Source organism: Dendrobates tinctorius, unplaced genomic scaffold (assembly GCF_039654945.1).
Source record: "Dendrobates tinctorius isolate UK_male_01 unplaced genomic scaffold, ASM3965494v1 ptg000022l, whole genome shotgun sequence".
NCBI classification, from domain to species: Eukaryota; Metazoa; Chordata; class Amphibia; order Anura; family Dendrobatidae; genus Dendrobates; species Dendrobates tinctorius.
In genome coordinates this window covers 37,243,717-37,263,075 of record NW_027361690.1, presented here as the reverse complement: position 1 = coordinate 37,263,075, position 19,359 = coordinate 37,243,717, and the positions used below count along the sequence as shown (strand labels likewise).

The 19,359-nt window shown below is 40.2% G+C and overlaps 1 protein-coding gene across 10 annotated transcripts in view; it reads left to right on the top strand.

Moving 5' to 3' along the window:
• Positions 1-19,359, top strand: part of PPIP5K1 (diphosphoinositol pentakisphosphate kinase 1) — a 273,000-nt gene that overhangs the window by 182,938 nt on the left and 70,703 nt on the right. For 8 of the 10 annotated variants that reach the window (XM_073568589.1, XM_073568596.1, XM_073568594.1 and 5 more), the window contains one exon: positions 4,171-4,299. The exons of the other annotated variants lie outside the window; for them this stretch is intronic. In XM_073568589.1, the coding sequence (XP_073424690.1) occupies positions 4,171-4,299 (129 nt within the window). The remainder of the gene's footprint in view (positions 1-4,170; positions 4,300-19,359) is intronic. 10 annotated transcript variants of the gene reach the window in all.

Sequence of the window (19,359 nt, the reverse complement as noted above, 5' to 3'; positions counted from 1 at the left end):
ACTGCGTGCAAAGCGCTGCCACTTCGGATTGTCTGCACATACCCTAATGCATTTTTGTATGACGTTTTTTATGATGAAATTGTGAAAAGATGTATTACTATGGTTCTCTATTAGTGATGGGCCAGCTTGCTCAAATAACGTCTTATCCGAGCATGCTCGGGTGTTATCCGAGTATCATCCGAGTACGTGGTGTGCATCGTTAAAAGGAAAGAATGATTGGGGACTTGAGAAAAGCGCAGGGCTGTTGAGTCGGTAAGCCACAGTTGCGACTCCGACTCCTGGATTTTATCAGGCTCCGACTCCGGCTCCGACTCCTTCATAAATGGCCAATTCATAACAACAAATTTACTGTTGTAAAATATTAAACATCGTGCTTATTCAGTTTCTCCATATAAGTAATCAGACCACTTAGAGCAAAAACTACATTTATTAGAATACAATTAGAATATAGCAAATAACTTTTATAAACTTTTCTAAACTGTAAGTAAATATGCAATAAACACTTTTATGCAGTTAATAAGAAGAAATCTATAAATTTGTCCTCAGAAAAAGTATTGCCTCTGTCACATCCTCCTTCATGGATGCCCTCAAATCTGATCTAATTATTTTGAGAGCAGAGAACAACCTCTCTACACTAACTTGTGTTGGTGGCAAAGCAGTAACCACTCGGGCAACATCTCTGACAATGTCAGGATACAGAGGAATCGCTTGTTGCACTGTTATTTTTGATGAACGGTCAAATTTCTCAATTTCTTTTAGTGCACATGAAAAATTCTGCTGAAATGTACTGGCTGTGTTCCTTGATGGGGATGACTCTTCTTCTATGCGGGAACGCTTTGCACGGTCCTTGTGATCCAAATATTTTTCGAAATTAAATTCTTCATCAGTTGATGATGAGGGTGAAGATGTGGCAGGACGACCAAATTCTTCTTGTTCCTCCTGACTGTTCTGCAACCCTTTCATCCTTACTGCTTTTTCAAACAGAGCTTCTTTTCCTTTACTTAGCTGTTGATCATCTAGAAGAATCCGATGCATTGGGTCTACATAAACAGCTGCCAAAAGAATGTTATTTTGTAATAGTAGCGCCTCTCTCCATTTCATTGATGTAGCAATGCCACTTGCAATTAACCCTCCTCTTTGGGACAGGCGAAACATCAGGTTCTTCCACTCCTTTAAGAAAATACCTGGAGTTAAGTCCTCTGCTTGTAATTTTTTAGTCACTGTAAATGGGTGCTCTAGCAATTTTTCCAGCTCAGTCACCTGATTCCACTGACTTTCATTTAGCGTCAGTTGAGGGTTAGCCATGTCTACAAGAAAGGTTTCAGTTCAACCAAGCGCTGAATCATTAAGTAAGTACTGCCCCATCGTGTGGCTTGATCAATAATTGCCCCTTTTCCCGCACGTCTCTTCAAAATTGAGTCAACTTTAGGGGTTCTGGCAACAGTAGCCAATTTTCTCACCTTGCCAATCAGTGCAGCAGCATGTCCTTCTTGCAGACTGTCTCTTATAGCCAGCTGTAGTGTATGCACAACACAGCGCATGTGATGAATGAAAGAACATATTGACACAGTTTCAACAAGATCATCTAAACTATCATGTTGCTGTTCATCTGAAGCAACTTCAGTTTGCTCCTCAGTTACAATACTGTGTTCCTCTATTTCAAACATTTCTGTGTCTGTGGACCCAGAATGTTCTTCTAGCTGCTGGTCACCATCATTACTCTCATTCATTAGCTTAATAGTACTTATCATATTTGAAGCATTGTCAGTTATGACAGAAAGAACTTGCTCTTTTTTAAGTTCATAGTCTTGCAGAACCTTTTCCACCAAGACCTGGAGAAACTCACTGGTGTGATGAGCTTTGGTGTCTTTTACTGCCAATGTCTTGGTAACTATTTCATTTTTGTCACAAACAAATCGGACATTGATGGCAAAATAGATCACTCTGTGACGTGTGCAGGCATCCATTTTAAGAAACAGAAAGCGTCCCTTGAGAGTTTTTTTAAGTTCTTCCTTTTGTTTAAAAGCTTCTTCGATTACTAATTTTCTAATACTCTCTCTCTCCAGAGAAACACCAAGCTTGCAGGCCATTTCCCCATTCAGACACATAAAAGCTGGTCGTGAAAATAATGAAATAGGCACACTATCCTTTACAACAAGCTCTATGATCTGTTTTTTAAATGTATCTACTGTCATTGTCACAGTAACTTTGTCACTGACAAAATATCTTGCAACTGATGGCTGCAAAGTTCTCTGCTCCTTTGTTTGGCTGGAAGAGCTGGGCACTGGTTCATTGGTTTGGATGCAGTCTTTCTCATCCACTGCTTTCAGTACTTCTGGATGAAAGCGCTGTAAATGTCTCTTTAGATTAGAAGCTCTGGTAGGAGCATTTTTATCTTTGCCTGAATATGCACTCATCTTGGCTTCACAGCATTTGTTTTCGTCTGGATCATTTGTCATACATTGACAGACAATGTTTTCTATCTTGAGTGATGGTGAAATGTTCAAATACAGCTGATTTAATGTGATGCTTCTTTGACATTGTCAGGTTTTTAATTCTGCATTCACAATCCAAATGACAATTGTTTTTCCTAAAAACAATTGTACAAAATTATTGCCAGGTCGTACAACTGATATAGTGGTCAGTAATACTGTTATTATTCCTCATGTACTCACAGTTAACTGATGCAAAGTTTGTTGAAAGGATAATACTTCTTACAGTCTTCCTCTTCTGAGTAGCAGGCAGCTGTGAGATGCTTGGAAGACGCACACCTAGTATGATCTAGTCTAGAGGAGGAGCTTTACTACTAAGAATTTGCAACACATTTTCACTTTCAGTTTCATACATTGTAAGTAGGGGGGTTGGGGCAGCATGAGGTTAACCAAGTATAAGATTAGATAAGGGCAGTGGAGAACAGTGACACACAAGAAGTAAGAAATGTCTCTATCTCCAGCAGAACTGCTTATCACTGTTGTTCATAGTTTGATAGAACATATATATTTCAGTAACATTTATAAAATTCATATGAAAGTTCAATTATGAAATATTAAATACATTTTTTTTAAAGCTGGAGTCGGTACATTTCTACCGACTCCGACCAAAACTAACTCCGACTCCGACTCTACAGCCCTGGTTCAAAAGCGGATGTCCCCCGAAACGTCACTGCAGGTGTGCTTCTCTCATCGTCGGTCAGTGTCTCTGCTCTCCTGCTCAATCTATGGAAGTGCATGACCGCACAGCGATCACTCACACCCAGGACTTGTCTATAAGTTGGAAGTTTGCTCAAGCCCATACCGCAGTCTGGATGATTTGTTCACAGTGGTGAATATACTGCATGCAAAGTTACTTCTATTACTATATATATATATATATATATATATATATATATATATATATATATATGTATACACTGGGTGAAAGATTTTTGGATAAATTGCGAAGAAAAACAACTTGTTGTGCCGTTTTCCGCTCCTCCCCACCATAGACTTTTGCAGTGACTCATGGCTCATATAGGGAAAATTAACCTCCTGTTTCTACATAGAGCTAAGAAGAATACAGCTCGTCAGTTTTTAATCACGTGATGTCATAGACCTAATGGAAATTAGAACAATTAGCTTGGTAGAAAGGCAAAATGAGCAATTGTAAGTACACAGTGATATATAATATGATGGCTGCAATATATTAAGAGGATACTGTAACTATTTTGATGGAAGGGATTCTTCTTTAAGTTTGAATTTTTCTAGAATAAATTAATTCCTAGAGAAAATAAATATTTTATAATGTACATTTAAAATCCTTAAAATCACAAATCCTTTTTTGTAACAAATAGAATGAGATGATAGAAAATACAGTAAAAGTGATTGATTTTAAAATGTCCCTTTTACAACCATAGATGCGATTTTATGTCCATTCTTACATTATAAAAAGAAATGTTTGGTTTTTTTTTGTCCATATGTATCATAAAATTGCTCTTGCATTGTTTAATCTTAAGATTTTGCTGTGTCTTACCAATGAGTTTGTACTAAATCATGGCATAATAATAATGTTTCAATATTTTCAGAGCGAATCTGCTACATATGGGAAAATGTCTACTATTAACAAGGGTGATTGATATATAGTGGCATGTCCTAAATCTGTGTGAATACTAATCCCCAATCCCAACCTTTCCAGGATCACAGTGTACTGGTCTGTTCAGCACCACAGTGCTGGGAGGCTCCTCCAGCGCTCCAAATCTACAGGACTACGCGCGCAGCTACCGCAAAAAAATCAGCGCCGCTGCCAACCTGACTTACAAAGACGGTACGTGTATTCTGCACCAGATGCACTCTGTACCCCGACCTTGTGTATTTTTAATTTCCATGCCCTGGAAAGGGAGGAATGTTTGCATGTATCAGATTTTGCTGTATGTCACAGTGATCATAAAGTACCTTGTAATAATACTGATGACTGCCAGCTGGTAAATCGCATAGAAGATACACTGGTTGCTCACAAAGATGAAAAGTAAGTGTCTCACTTTTCATTTTAGAACGTCTTTTTGTTAATTTTTTTCCTCTGAGATTTACCTGCACATACATATAGTGTGTGTTTGTATGCATACGTATAATATATACGTGTGTATATATATATATATATATGTGTGTATATATATATATATGTGTATATATATATATATATATATATATATATATATATATATATATATATGTGTATATATATATATATAGTAATATATATATATATATATATAATGTGTGTGTTATATTACATTATCATGTAAAAGTTTGGGCACCCCTGGTCCAAATTACTGTTATTGTGAACAATTAAGCAAGTTGGAGATTAAATGATCTCTAAAAGGGCTTAAGTTAAAAATGACACATTTCATTTGTAATTTAGGCAAAAAAGTATTTATGTATTGTAATTTTTGCACTTTAAATATTACAAAAAGGAAAATGGGCTGATGCAAAGTTTGGGCACCCTTGGAGATTTGTGTGCTCAGATAACTTTGACTAGGGTTTCAGCACTTAATTAGCCTGTTAGGGTTATGACTTGTTCACCATCATCATTAGGAAAGGTCAGGTGATGCAAATTTCCCAGCTTTATAAAAACCCAGCCTCCTCTAACCTTGTACTAAAAAACAGCCACCATGTGTTCTTCTAAGCACCTGTCTAGCACTCTGAACATGAAAATGGTGGAGGCCCACAAAGTAGGAGAAGGCAATAAGAAGATAGCGTTTTCATTCCCTTTCATCCTTTCGAAAAGCAATTAAGAAATGTAAGTTAATAGGAACAGTAGAGGTCAAGATAGTCAGGAAGTCCAAGCAATATTTTTCAATGAGACGTGCTTGTAGGATTGGTAGAGAAGCAAATCAGAACCCCCGCTTGACTGGAAAATACCTCCGAGAAGGTTAAGCAGACTAGAGTTGTTGTATATTGTTCTGCTGTTCAGAGACACCTTCACAAATATGGCTTTCATGAGAGTCATCAGGAGAAAATCTCTCCTGCGTCCTCACCATAACATTCAGCCTCATAAGTATGAAAAAGAACATCTAAACAAGCCTTATTGCGTTTTGTTGAGGTTAAAATGCGCACCAACTTGGCACCCATGATCAAAGGTATGTGTGGATAGAAAAGGGCACAGAATTTCAGAAAAAGAACATCTTGCCAACCATTAAGCATGGGGGTGGATCAGTTATGCTTTGTGGTTGTGTTGTTGCCAATGGCACAGGGAATATTTAGTGGGTAGAAGGAAGAATAGATTCAATGACATTTCAATAAATTCAGGATGCAAACAGAACACCATCTGTAAAAAAGCTGAAGTTGAAAAGAGGATGACTTCTACGAATGGATAGTTATTAATGATCCTAAACACACGTCGCAATCAACAATAGATTACCTAAAAAGATGCAAGCTGAAGGTTTTGCAAAGGCCTTCACAGCCCCTATCTGGATTACATTGAAAAATCTGTGGTTAGGCTGGTTTCACACTAGCGTTTTTTAGCGCAGCGCGTACATGCGCATGCGTCCTGAGCCAATATCTTTAACATGGGGGTGCTTGGTCTAGCGTTTGCACGCGTTTGTATGCGTTTTCGTGCGCATGCGTTTTTGTAGTGTGCGCCCAGGCGCGCCGGACGCAACCTGTTGCATTTTTGGCCCATCCAACTTGTCTCAAAAAAACGCATGTTCACGGAATGCGACAAAAAAAATCACATTACAGTCTATGGGAACGCAGGCGTGCGCATGGCCATGCGCACACCTGCGTTTAAAATCGCATGCGTTTTAAGAGTTAATATGGATAGAAACTGGTTAAAAAGCAAACGCATACAAAACTGATGATGCGTTTTTTTTAATGCGTTTCTATTGCGCAATAAGCGCAGCGCTAGTGTGAAAGTAGCCTTACTGTAGTCCTCCAAATAGCAGTGCATGCAAGATGACCCAGGAATCTCACAGAACTGGAAGAATTTTCCAAGGAAGAATAGATGAAAATCCCTCAAACAAGAATTGAAACATTCTTGGCTGTCTACAAAAGGCGTTCACAAGAAGTGTGATTTCAAAAGGGAGTGCTACTAGGTACTAACCATGCAGGGTGCACAAACCTTTGCAGTGACCCATTTTCCTTTTTGTAATTTTTAAAATGGAAAGTTTTTTTGCCTAAAATACAAAGAAAATGTGTTCAGGCCTTTTAGAGATCATTTCATCTTCAACTTGCTTAACTGTTCACAATAGCAGTAATTTTGACCACAGGTGCCAGAACATTTACATTGTGTGTGTGTATGTATGTATATATATGTATGTATATATATATATATATATATATGTATATATATATATGTGTGTGTGAGTGTGTATATATGAGCTTCAAGAGGTAGTCACCGGAAATGGTTTTCACTTCACAGGTGTGCCCTGTCAGGTTTAATAAGGTGGATTTCTTGCCTTTTAAATGGGGTTGGGACCATCAGTTGTGTTGTGCAGAAGTCAGGTGGACATACAGCTGATAGTTCTACTGAATAGACTGTTAGAATTTGTATTATGGCAAGAAAAAAGCAGCTAAGTAAAAAAAAACGAGTGGCCATCATTACTTTAAGAAATGAAGGTCAGTCAGTCCGAAAAATTGGGAAAACTTTGAAAGTGTCCCCAAGTGCAGTGGCAAAAACCAATCAAGCGCTACAAAGAAACTGGCTCACATGAGGACCGCCCCAGGAAAGGAAGACCAAGAGTCACCTCTGCTGCGGAGGAGAAGTTCATCCGAGTCACCAGCCTCTGAAATCGCAGGTTAACAGCAGCTCAGATTAGAGACCAGGTCAATGCCACACAGAGTTCTAGCAGCAGACACATACTGTATCTACAACAACTGTTAAGAGGAGACTTTGTGCAGCAGGCCTTCATGGTAAAATAGCTGCTAGGAAACCACTACTAAGGACAGGCAACATGCAGAAGAGACTTGTTTGGGCTAAAGAACACAAGGAATGGACATTAGACCAGTGGAAATCTGTGCTTTGGTCTGATCAGTCCAAATTTGAGATTTTTGGTTCCAACCAACGTGTCTTTGTGCGACACAGAAAAGGCGAACGGATGGATACTACATGCCTGGTTCCCACCGTGAAGCATGAAGGAGGTGTGGGGGTGTTTTTGCTTTTGACACTGTTGGGGATTTATTCAAAATTGAAGGCATACTGAACCAGCATGGCTACCACAGCATCTTGCAGCGGCATGCTATTCCATCCGGTTTGCGTTTAGTTGGACCATCATTTATTTTTCAACAGGACAATGACCCCAAACACACCTCCAGGCTGTGTAAGGGCTGTTTGACCAAGAGGGGGAGTGATGGGGTGCTACGCCAGATGACCTGGCCTCCACAGTCACCAAACACCTGAACCCAGTCGAGATGGTTTGGGGTGAGCTGGACCGCAGAGTGAAGGCAAAAGGGCCAACAAGTGCTAAGCATCTCTGGGAACTCCTTCAAAACTGTTGGAAGACCATTTCCGGTGACTACCTCTTGAAGCTCTTCAAGAGAATGCCAAGAGTGTGCAAAGCAGTAATCAAAGCAAAAGGAGGCTACTTTGAAGAACCTAGAATATAAGACATATTTTCAGTTGTTTCACACTTTTTTGTTAATTATATAATTCCACATGTGCTAATTCATAGTTTTGATGCCTTCAGAGTGAATCTACAATTTTCATAGTCATGAAAATAAAGAAAACTCTTTGAATGAGAAGGTGTGTCCAAACTTTTGGTCTGTACTGTATATATGTATATATACACTACCGTGTGAAAGTTTAGGGTCACTTAGAAATTTCCTTATTTTTTTAAAGAAAAGCACAGTTTTTTTCGAATGAACCTAACATTAAATGATTCGGAAATACACTCTATACATTGGTAATGTGGTACATGACTAATCTAGCTGCAAACATCTGGTTTGTAATGCAATATTTTCATAGGTGTATTGAGATGCTCATTTCTAACAACCATCACTCCAGTGTTCTTATGGTACTTTGTGTTTGCTAACTGTGTAAGAAGGCTAATGGATGGTTAGAATACCCTTGAAAACCCTTGTGCAAGTATGTTAGCACAGCTGAAAACAGTTTGGCTGATTAGAGAAGCTATAAACCTGACCATCCTTTGAGCTAGCTGAGAATCTGGAGCATTACCTTTGTTTGTTCCATTAAACTCTCAAAATTTCCAGAAAAAAAGAACCTTCATTTGAAACACGACAGTTTATTCTTGTTCTTAGAAGTGAAGGCTATTCCATGCGAGAAATTGCCAAGAAACTGAAGATTTCCAACAACGGTGTGTACTACTCCTTTCAGAGGAGAGCACAAACAGGCTCTAACCAGAGTAGAAAGAGAAGTGGGAGGCCCCGCTGCACAACTGAGCAACAAGACAAGTACATTAGAGTCTGTAGTTTGAGAAATCGACCCTCAACTGGCAGCTTCATTAAATAGTACACGCAAAACACCAGTGTCAACGTCCACAGTGAAGAGGCGATTCCGGGATGCTGGCCTTCAGGGCAGAGTGGCAAAGAAAAAGCCATATCTGAGACTGGTTAATAAAAGGAAAAGATTAATATGGGTAAAAGAACGCAGACATTGGACAGAGGAAGATTGGAAAAAAATGTTATGGGCAGACGAATCCAAGTTTGAGGTGTTTGGATCACACAGAAGAACAATTGTGAGATGGAGAAAAACTGAAAAGATGCTGGAAGAGTGCCTGACGCCATCTGTCAAGCATGGTGGAGGTAATGGGATGGTCTGGGGTTGTTTTGGTGCTGGTAAAGTGGGAGATTTGTACAAGGTAAAAGGGATTTTGAATAAGGAAGGCTATCACTCCATTTTGCCATGCCATACCCTGTGACCCAAAGCACACCTTCAAATTATGCAAGAACTATTTAAGGAATAAGCAGGCAGCTGGTATTCTATCAGTAATGGAGTAGCCAGCGCGGTCACCAGATCTCAAACCCATTGAGCTGTTGTGGGTGCAGCTTGACCGCATGGTACGCAAAAAGTGCCCATCAAGCCAAACCAACTTGTGGGAGGGACTTCTGGAAACATGGGGTGAAATTTCTCCAGATTACCTCAGCAAATTAACTGCTAGAATGCCAAAGGTCTGCAATGCTGTAATTGCTGCAAAGGGAGCATTCTTTGACAAAAGCAAAGTTTGAAGGAGAAAATTATTATCTAATATATAAAGCTCAAGTGTGTGTATGTATGTGTGTATGTCCGGGATTGGCATTCACACCGTCGCAGCTACAGCCACAAAATTTGGCGCAGTCACACGTCTGGACCCCGAGAGCATCCTAGGCTATGTTGTGAGGCGAAATTTTAACCCCGCGCGTTCCAATTCACCAAACAATTTTGCCCCTATCTACATAATGGGGAAAAAGTATGTGCGTATCAAGCCCCGCCCCTCATTATGATGTCACAATGGTTGCCATGACGACGCTGATGTCATCATAGGTTGCATGCCCTGCCGCTCTTTATGATGTCATAATGGTTGACTATGGGATGGAGGATGTGTGATGGGTATATGGGCACTGGACTATGGGATGTAGGATATGTATGACGGCTATATGGGCACGGGACTATGGGATGGAGGATGTGTGATGGGTATATGGGCATGGGCTAGTTTCAAATAAAAATCTTTTTTTTCGAGTCTTGTCAATGTCTGGACTAAATTTTAAATTCATTAGGCAACTCATTTGATTAATAAAAGTATGAGTGACCCCAAAATTTGGAGCGGTAGTGTATATACTGTGTGTGTGTGTGTGTGTGTGTGTGTGTGTGTGTGTGTGTGTGTGTGTGTGTGTGTGTGTGTGTATATATATATATATATATATATATATATATATATATAATATGTGTGTATAATATGTTTATGTAGGCACCAGGGATTGCAAGTATACAGTATGTATGGAAAGTATTCAGATAAATTTTTCACTCTTTGTTTCATTGCAGCCATATGGTAAATTCAAAAAAGTTCATTTTTTTCTCAATAGTGTACACGCTGCACCCCATCTTCATTAAAAAAAAAACAGAAATGTAGAAATTTTTTCAAATTGATTAAAAAAGAAAAACCTGAAAATCACATGGTCATAAGTAACATAGTTAGTAAGGCCGAGAAAAGACATTAGTCCATCCAGTTCAGCCTATAAAATTCTGTCAGAATAAATCCTCAGATCTACGTCCTTCTAAAGAACCTAACAATAACTGTAAGATACAATATTGTTACGCTCCAGGAAGACATCCAGGCCTCTCTTGAACCCTTCGACTGAGTTCGCCATCACCACCTCCTCAGGCAGGGAATTCCAGATTCTCACTGCCCTAACAGTAAAGAATCCTCTTCTATGTTGGTGGAAAAACCTTTTCTCCTCCAGATGCAGAGAATGCCCCCTTGTGACCGTCACCTTCCTTGGTATAAACAGATCCTTGGAGAGATATTTGTATTGTCCCCTTATATACTTATACATGGTTATTAGATCGCCCCTCAGTCGTCTTTTTTCTAGACTAAATAATCCTAATTTTGCTACTCTCTCTGGGTATTGTAGTTCCCCCATCCCCTTTATTAGTTTTCTTGCCCTCCTTTGTACCCGCTCTAGTTCCATTATATCCTTCCTGAGCACCGGTGCCCAAAACTGTACACAGTACTCCATGTGCGGTCTAACCAGAGATTTGTACAGAGGCAGTATAATGCTCTCATCATGTGTATTCAGACCTTTTTTAATGCACCCCATGATCCTGTTTGCCTTGGCAGCCCCTGCCTGGCACTGGCTGCTCCAGGTAAGTTTATCATTAACTAGGATCCCCAAGTCCTTCTCCTTGTCAGATTTACCCAGTGGTTTACCGTTCCGTGTGTAATGGTGATATTGATTCCTTCTTCCCATGTGTATAACCTTACATTTATCATTGTTAAACTGCATCTGCCACCTTACGTTCCAAGTTCCCAACTTATCCAGTTCCATCTGTAGCAGAATACTATCTTCTCTTGTATTGACTGCTTTACATAGTTTTGTATCATCTGCAAATATCGATATTTTACTGTGCAAACCTTCTACCAGATCGTTAATAAATGTGTTGAAGAGAATAGGTCCCAACACCGACCCCTGCGGTACCCCACTGGTCACAGCGACCCACTTAGAGAATATACCATTTATAACAACCCTCTGCTTTCTATCACTAAGCCAGTTACTTTCCCCCAGACCCAGCATTCTCATTTTGTGTACCAACCTCTTGTGTTGCACAGTATCAAGCGCTTTGGAAAAATCAAGATATACCACATCCAATGACTCGCCTTGGTCCAGTCTATAGCTTACCTCTTCATAAAAACTGATTAGATTGGTTTGACAGGACCGATTCCTCATAAATCCATGCTGATATGGCGTTAAACAGTTATTCTCATTGAGATAATCCAGAATAACATCCCTCAGAAACCCTTCAAATATTTTACCAACAATAGAGGTTAGACTTACTGGCCTATAAATTCCAGGTGTTCAGACCCTTTGCTCAGTATTGAGCAGAAGCACCCTTTTGAGCTAGTACAGCCATGAGTCTTCTTGGGAATGATGCAACACAGTTTTCACACCTGGATTTGGGGATCCTCTGCCATTCTTCCTTGCAGATCCTCTCCAGTTCTGTCAGGTTGGATGGTGAACGTTGGTGGACAGCCATTTTCAGATCTCTCCAGAAATGCTAAATTGGGTTTAGAATAGAATATAATAGAATCGTAGAGTTGGAAGGGACCTCCTGGGCCATCTGGTCCAACCCCCTGCTCAAAGCAGGATTCGCTAAATCATCCCAGTCAGATGTCTGTCCAGCCTCTGTTTGAAGACTTCCATTGAAGGAGAACTCACCACTTCTCGTGGCAGCTTGTTCCACTCATTGATCACTCTAACTGTCAAAAAGTTTTTTCTAATATCTAATCTGTGTCTTCTCCCATTCAGTTTCATCCCATTGGTTCTAGTCTTTCCTTGTGCAAATGAGAATAAAGTTGATCCTTCTACAATGTGACAGCCCTTTAGATATTTGTAGACAGCAATTAAGTCTCCTCTCAGTCTTCTCTTTTGCAAACTAAACATTCCCAAATCCTGCAACCTTTCCTCATAAGACAGGGTTTGCAGACCGGTCACCATTCTGGTCGCTCTTTTCTGAACTTGCTCCAGTTTGTTGATGTCTTTTTTAAAATGTGGTGCCCAAAACTGGACACAATATTCCAGATGAGGTCTGACCAAAGAGGAGTAGAGGGAAATAATGACTTCACGTGATCTAGACTGTATGCTTCTGTTAATACATCCTAGAATTGCATTTGCCTTTTTTGCTGCTGCATCACACTGTTGACTCATATTCAGTCTGTGATCAATTAGTATACCCAAGTCTTTTTCACATGTGCTGTTGCTTAGCCCTATTCCTCCCATTCTGTATATACTTTTTTCATTTTTATTGCCCAGATGTAGTACTTTGCATTTTTCCCTGTTAAAAACCATTTTGTTAGTTGCTGCCCACTTCTCCAGTTTATTTATATCTTTTTGAATCCTCTCTCTCTCTTCTCTAGTATTAGCTATCCCTCCTAGCTTTGTGTCATCAGCAAATGTAATCAGTCTACCCTCAATTCCTTCATCTAAATCGTTGATAAAGATGTTGAACAATACAGGTCCCAGGACAGAGCCCTGTGGTACCCCACTTGAGACATTCTTCCAACTGGATGTGTAGCCATTTACGACCACTCTTTGGGTCCGATCACTAAGCCAGTTATGAATCCACCTAACAGTTGCCTTGTCCATTCCATACTTAGTCATTTTTTCAATAAGGATTGTATAAGATACTTTGTCAAATGCTTTGCTGAAGTCAAGATATACTATATCTACAGCATTTCCTTGATCCACCCAATCAGTGATTCCATCATAGAAGGAAATTAAGTTAGTCTGACATGACTTATTAGTTACAAACCCATGCTGACTCTGTTTAATCACTTCATTCTTATCCAGGTACTGACATACATGTTGTTTAATAATTTGTTCAAAGATCTTTCCTGGTATAGAAGTCAGACTCACCGGCCTATAGTTGCCTGGGTCCACCTTCTTCCCCTTTTTGAAGATAGGAACAACATTTGCTCTTCTCCAGTCTTCTGGGACTTCTCCTGTTCTCCAAGAATTTTCAAAGATTATGGAGAGGGGTTCAAAAATTTCTTCTGCTTTCTCCTTCAGTACTCTGGGGTGTAATTCATCTGGACCTGGAGACTTGAATTCATTTAGGTTAGCTAAGTGTTTCCTCACTATCTTTCTGTTTATAGATATCCTGGATTCTTCAATTCCCTTAATAGGACAGTAAAGAACAGTTGATGTTACATTTCCTTTCTGAGAGAAGACAGATGCAAAATAGGAATTTAAAAGTTCGGCCTTCTCAACATCCTGTCTTACCATTTCATCATTTTCATCCTGTAAAAATCCTATAGCATCTTTGACTTTTCTTTTACTTTTGACATACCCCCAAAAACCTTTATTATTGCTTTTGACATCTCAGGGCTCTAGCTGGGCCAGTCAAGAATGGTCACAGAGTTGCTCTGAAGCCAGTCATTTGTTAATTTAGCTGTGTGCTTAGGGTCATTGTCTTGTGGAAGGTAAACCTTCAACCAAGTCTGAGGTCCAGAGCACTCTGGAAGAGGTTTTCATCCAGGATTTCTCTGTACTTGGCCACATTCATGTTTCCTTCAGTTGCAACCAGTCATCCTTTCCCTGCAACTGAAAAACACTCCCATAGCATGATGCTGTCACCACCATATTTCACTGTTGGGATTGTATTGGGCTTGTGATGAGCAGTGCCTGGTTTTCTCCACGCATGGCATTATCACCAAAAAGTTCTATCTTCGTCTCATCAGACCATAGAATCTTATTTCTCATAGTCAGGGAGTCCTTCATGTGTTTTTTAGCAAACTCTATGCGAGCTTTAATATGTCTTGCACTGAGAAGAGGCTTCCGTCGGGCCACTCTGCCAAAAAGGCCCAACTGGTAGAGGGCTCCAGTGATAGTTGACTTTGTGGAAATTTCTCCCATCTCCCTACTGCATCTGTGGAGCTCAGCCACTGTGATCTTGGGGTTCTTCTTTACCTCTCTCACCAAGGCTCTTCTCCCACGATTGCTCAGTTTGGCTGGACGGTTAGGTCTAGAAAGACTTGTGGTGGTCCCAATCTTCTTCCATTTAAGGATTATGGAGGCCTCTGTGCTCTTAGGAACCTTGAGTACAGCAGAAATTCTTTTGTAATCTTGGCCAGATCTGTGCCTTGCCACAATTCTGTCTCTGAGCTCCTACGTTTCCTTTGATCTCATTATTCTCATTTGGTCTGACATGCACTGTGAGCTGTGAGGTCTTAAATAGACAGGTGTGTGCCTTTACAAATGAAGTCCTATCAATTTAAACATAGCTGGACTCCAATGAAGGAGTAGAACCATCTCAAGGAGGATCACAAGGAAATGGACACTTGTGGCTTCAATATGAGTGTCTGAGCAAAGGGTCTGAACACTTATGACTATGTGTTATTTCAGTTTTTCTTTTTTAATAAATTTGCAAAAATTTCTACATTTGTTTTTTTTTTCAGTCAAGATGGGGTGCAGAGTGTACATTAATGAGAAAAAACTGAACTTTTTTGAATTTACTAAATGGCTGCAATGAAACAGTGAAAAATGTAAAGGGGTCTGAATACTTTCCATACCCACTGTACGTACATATACACACTTGCATACCGTATATAAATATATTTACTGTTTTGTTTATATATATATATATATATATATATATATATATATAAATATATATACAGTGGGGCAAAAAAGTATTTAGTCAGTCAGCAATAGTGCAAGTTCCACCACTTAAAAAGATGAGAGGCGTCTGTAATTTACATCATAGGTAGACCTCAACTATGGGAGACAAACTGAGAAAAAAAAATCCAGAAAATCACATTGTCTGTTTTTTTTTTCATTTTGTTTGCATATTATGGTGGAAAATAAGTATTTGGTCAGAAACAAAATTTCATCTCAATACTTTGTGATATATCCTTTGTTGGCAATCACAGAGGTCAAACGTTTTCTGTAAGTCTTCACAAGGTTGCCACACACTGTTGTTGGTATGTTGGCCCATTCCTCCATGCAGATCTCCTCTAGAGCAGTGATGTTTTTGGCTTTTCGCTTGGCAACACGGACTTTCAACTCCCTCCAAAGGTTTTCTATAGGGTTGAGATCTGGAGACTGGCTAGGCCACTCCAGGACCTTGAAATGCTTCTTACGAAGCCACTCCTTCGTTGCCCTGGCGGTGTGCTTTGGATCATTGTCATGTTGAAAGACCCAGCCACGTTTCATCTTCAATGCCCTTGCTGATGGAAGGAGGTTTGCACTCAAAATCTCACGATACATGGCCCCATTCATTCTTTCATGTACCCGGATCAGTCGTCCTGGCCCCTTTGCAGAGAAACAGCCCCAAAGCATGATGTTTCCACCACCATGCTTTACAGTAGGTATGGTGTTTGATGGATGCAACTCAGTATTCTTTTTCCTCCAAACACGACAAGTTGTGTTTCTACCAAACAGTTCCAGTTTGGTTTCATCAGACCATAGGACATTCTCCCAAAACTCCTCTGGATCATCCAAATGCTCTCTAGCAAACTTCAGACGGGCCCGGACATGTACAGGCTTAAGCAGTGGGACACGTCTGGCACTGCAGGATCTGAGTCCATGGTGGCGTAGTGTGTTACTTATGGTAGGCCTTGTTACATTGGTCCCAGCTCTCTGCAGTTCATTCACTAGGTCCCCCCGCGTGGTTCTGGGATTTTTGCTCACCGTTCTTGTGATCATTCTGACCCCACGGGGTGGGATTTTGCGTGGAGCACCAGATCGAGGGAGATTATCAGTGGTCTTGTATGTCTTCCATTTTCTAATTATTGCTCCCACAGTTGATTTCTTCACTCCAAGCTGGTTGGCTATTGCAGATTCAGTCTTCCCAGCCTGGTGCAGGGCTACAATTTTGTTTCTGGTGTCCTTTGACAGCTCTTTGGTCTTCACCATAGTGGAGTTTGGAGTCAGACTGTTTGAGGGTGTGCACAGGTGTCTTTTTATACTGATAACAAGTTTAAACAGGTGCCATTACTACAGGTAATGAGTGGAGGAAAGAGGAGACTCTTAAAGAAGAAGTTACAGGTCTGTGAGAGCCAGAAATCTTGATTGCTTGTTTCTGACCAAATACTTATTTTGAGATAGGTTAGATATGTACGCAGTGTTAAAGGGATTCCTTTGTTTGTGATTTCCAGATGCTGTTACAAAATTATTTTTACATGATCTGTTTTGATTTTCCGTATGTTTGTTTTGTTCTATTTTCTGTATATAGTTATGTGGGCCATCCTTCTAATCCAGTGTTTCTCAACTCCAGTCCTCAAGACCCACCAACAGGTCATGTTTTCAGGATTTCCTTAGTATTGCACAGGTGATGGAATTAATGCTTGAGCTGGTGTTGAAATTATCCACTGTGCAATACTAAGGATATCCTGAAAACTTGAGGACTGGAGTTGAGAAACACTGTTCTAATCTGAGCTGTTGCTAACAACTTTTATAGTTGTGTTTATAGTTAGATTTTTCCGTAGCCACATGGACCATAGCAAACAGTAGACTGCAGGTGAATCATTGACTTCTGTATGAAGGATCTAGGTGTGATCTGTGCTAAGGTCTCTGTGCAGAAAGTGAACAGTGACCATCACCTACTGTGACTGGTGAACCCCATGCTACCTATGTATGAGATGCATTAGTCCTGGGTGTGATGAAGGCAGATGGTTACTAATGGACCAGTTAGTGTTGGCCTGTTAATGCTCAGTAGCCAGAATGAAAGCAGCAACATTTTAGATGTTTTTTTTTTACTGTTGATACTTACATGGCCAATTACCAAAACATCACCAAAATATAAAAAAACAAATCTAAGGTAAATCTTAATTTAATCCTTAGGTCTTTTTCTGGTGACACATTCCCATTCAATAATGAATTTAACTTGCTACTTGAATCCACTGTTTAAACACCAGTATAAATGCAGATTTTGAGTGAAATAGATGTTCATTAAAGGATGGAGAGGTCTGTTTGCAGAAACCCCCTGATCCCATGTGTTTTGAGAAAGCAAATTTTGTGTTAATCACCCTCCCTTGGTCCATCGCTAAGTCTTTACCGCTGCTCCTGGTGTTTATTGTCTGCAGCCAATCGATGAACTGATCTTCTCTGTGTGATTTTTGCCACCTACTCCGACAGAGCTGCTTAACAATTGGCTGCGGTATTGTCAACATTGGTGTCAGTGCTGCAGAGACTCAGTGCCAGACCTGGGGAGGTTGAGTAAAGTGTTGTTTATTTGTTAAATGTTTTAAACAAACACAATCAGGTTTTTTCTGAAACCAGAAAAACATTAAAGTACACCACACCCCAACACTAAGGCTAAGGTACAGTACCATGTAACCCTAATGAGTTTTCAAAACCGCAGTGCTCACGCTGCGTTTTTTTCCGCGCGGTTTTGCTGCGGTATTTTTTCCGCAGCATGTTAATTGTTTCTGCGGATTCCGCTGCGGTTTCACACCTTTAACATAGTAGAGGTGTGAAACCGCAGGCCAAACCGCAGGAAAACCGCAGGTCACTTTACCTGCAGTTCCGCGGGAAAAAACCCACAGGTGAATTTTTTAGTGTGTGCACATAGCCTAAGCATCCATGCTTCAAGTTACAACTGAGATCCAGGTGGGTCTTCTGTGCTGCAGCCTCTATTGTGCACAATAGAAAATCAAGATAAGTGGTGAACTGCATACCTGATATATCCCACAAAAAGGAAGGGTGCAAAAACTAATATACTGAATATTTACCTGTATACTTGATCATGTTTAGTGTTAATTATAGCAGACTGGGGATAAATGTGTCTTTTTTGTTATGTTTTGAGTTGCATAGATTTTTGGAGAATTTCTATTACCGCTCATGTCGAGGCTATACAAGCAATTTAATAGCTTGCACCAGGAAGTTGCGTAAAATATTCTCTCATTCTCCTTTACAGAGGATAAATGCTTTGTGAATCTTTGCCACCCTCTGCCTGACTATGCCTGCTTTCAATTAGTTTCCTGCCCTGAATATCATGGGGTTGCATATCTAGATGTATGCTCATAACTTCGCTAGACTCCTAATGGAAAAAAAAACAGTGAGTCAGGCAACAAAGGAGCAAAACACATTCATCTGTCAATCTGCAAGTTTCTTATCTTCTGTGGTCAGACTCTGATTGGCATAAATTAGAGGTTCTCTTAATCTCCATGGCATGGGTCACTTTCCAAAACCTTAACATTCCTCACCGACTTAGGCTAGTTTCACACTTGCTTTTTTTTGCAGCGCGTTTTTCCCGCAAAAAAACGCATTGAAAAAACGCATACAAAAGCATACAACTGCTGCGTTTTTTTCAAGCATTTTTATGAGCATGCATGAAAAAAACGCAGCGTTTTTATGCGTTTGTATGCGTTTTTAGTGCGTTTTTACCGCGTTTGCGTTTTTTTCCAACATTAGGTGGCCCCTCACACTAACCCAAACCATGACTTTACTAACCCTAACCCTGACCCTAACCCTAACCCTGACCCTAACCCTAACCCTGACCCTAACCCTGACCCTAACCCTGACCCTAACCCTTAACCAAACCATACTTAACCCTAACCCAAACCCTAACTAACCTTAACCCTAACCCTGACCCTAACCCTTAACCAAACCATACTTAACCCTAACCCAAACCCTAACTAACCCTAACCCTGACCCTAACCCTTAACCAAACCATACTTAACCCTAACCCTGACCCTAACCCTTAACCAAACCATACTTAACCCTAACCCAAACCCTA